A 1,741-nucleotide genomic window follows, 5' to 3' on the forward strand; every position below is an offset into this window, starting at 1 on the left:
ATTGCAATTCTTTGTACATAATTTATTTTTTTATATGCATGTCAAATTTCTCATACAAACATGGTAGTTCTTATTTTGTGTATGTACCATGCCATTTTTTAGAAAACAACATCCTATTTTTTTGCCATGGCAACTTCCTAAATTTGCCTTTTAAAAAAAAGATGACAAAACCCTTAAATTTGCCATGATATGTAATTTATAAGAGCATAATGGCACACATCTGCGTAAGCATCATGGTAATTTTTATACACAATTGGCATGTTCTTTGTAATTAACATCATGACAACCTAGTGTCATGGCAATTCCTGCACACAACTTGTTCTCATTTAAGAATGGCAAATTTAGTTTATGGATCATGGCAAAATTTGTTTTTTTTCTGGACTATAGCAAATTTAGTTTATGGATCATGCCAAAATTAATTATTTCCTCCTCAAGCAAATAGTCATGGCACCGGAGTGGCCCAACCCAACATTCCTTCCTCCTCTCTGCTCTCTTCTCTGCTCCGCTCCCGACGAGACGGCGGCGACGGTGCCTCCGCACCGGATGGCGGTCAAGGGCGAATGCGCGTCGCCTTCATGCTGCTGTGCTCCACGGCCTCTCCTCCCTCGCTGGTGCTGGAACTGGAAGCAAGCGTCGCAGGCTCAGGTCAGGTCAGCTTCCACCCACCCGCCTGCCCGCCAGGTGCTTGCGTTTATGCCCACACGATTCCTTCCGCCTAGCTTTGACTACTGTACTATAGACAACGGCTCATGTCACGCTCTTCGATTTGCTTCAGTGGCTGCCGCTGGTTTGGGATGCAAACACCCCATCTAGTGTGAATCACAGGCCTAGATTGTCAATCCACACATCCAGGAGGTCTAGTCGCTATCGGCTCCGGCCAGGCAGCACCCACACTCTTCCTTGCTACGGATGCCATTTGGCCTAGTTCTAGTGTGAATACTATGGGCCACCTCTTAATTTCCTCTTGCTTGCTGCCATCAGCCCAGCAAGACATGACGCAGCACAAAAGCTCTGGGCCCATTCGATGCTCCTTTTCTCTACCCACACTCCAACCATCACAATCAACCAACGCATCTATCTCTTCCGCTTCCAATTCAAATTCGGTGAGAGTAATCAACGCCACCAACTACTCCCTCTACCTTTGTAGCTAGACTCATTCTAGTAGACTCCCACGGGGGATTTGTCTCCATGATTCTATCCTTTAACAATGAGTGAAATGTATAATTACATTTGGATAACACAATTGCCCTGCATTCTCACAGTTTGATTTTGTACACCAACTATAAAGTTTTTTTTTCCCTCTAGGGAACAACTATCATCAGTGTGTGAATGCTATAGTGGTTTAGATCAAAATCATGTACGAATTAAGTATTGAAACATTTGCTCATCGCTCTATATGGTTTACATCATAGTTTTTTTAGGAGCAGTATGGGTTATGCTTATCCTAAAATCAAATGTCCAATCTATATAATTTACGTGGATACCGTTTGTTTTCGGTACATTAGCGGTTCAGAGTTCAGAGTAATAAAGTGTCCACGTGCATGAACCATATATCACTCACTAGTCTGGCATGGCAGTGTAAAATCAAACGGAGAGAGGCCTACCTGCCCGGATGACTTTTCAGCACGACACAACAGTGTAAAATCAAACGGAGAGAGGCCTACCTGCCTGACTTTTCAGCACGACACAACAGTGTAAAATCAAACGGAGAGAGACCTATCTGCCCGGGTGACTTTTCAGC

At 43.9% G+C, this 1,741-nt stretch overlaps 1 protein-coding gene across 1 annotated transcript in view; it reads left to right on the forward strand.

Annotated features, from left to right (window-relative positions):
* The first annotated feature begins 496 nt into the window (after positions 1-496).
* Positions 497-1,741, forward strand: part of LOC119274735 (MDIS1-interacting receptor like kinase 2-like) — a 5,120-nt gene continuing 3,875 nt past the window's right edge. The window contains exon 1 of the mRNA XM_037555452.1: positions 497-645. Coding sequence (XP_037411349.1) covers positions 561-645 — 85 coding nt within the window. The 5' untranslated portion in view covers positions 497-560. The remainder of the gene's footprint in view (positions 646-1,741) is intronic.

The sequence above is a fragment of the Triticum dicoccoides genome, chromosome 3B, assembly GCF_002162155.2.
Source record: "Triticum dicoccoides isolate Atlit2015 ecotype Zavitan chromosome 3B, WEW_v2.0, whole genome shotgun sequence".
Lineage (NCBI taxonomy): Eukaryota > Viridiplantae > Streptophyta > Magnoliopsida > Poales > Poaceae > Triticum > Triticum dicoccoides.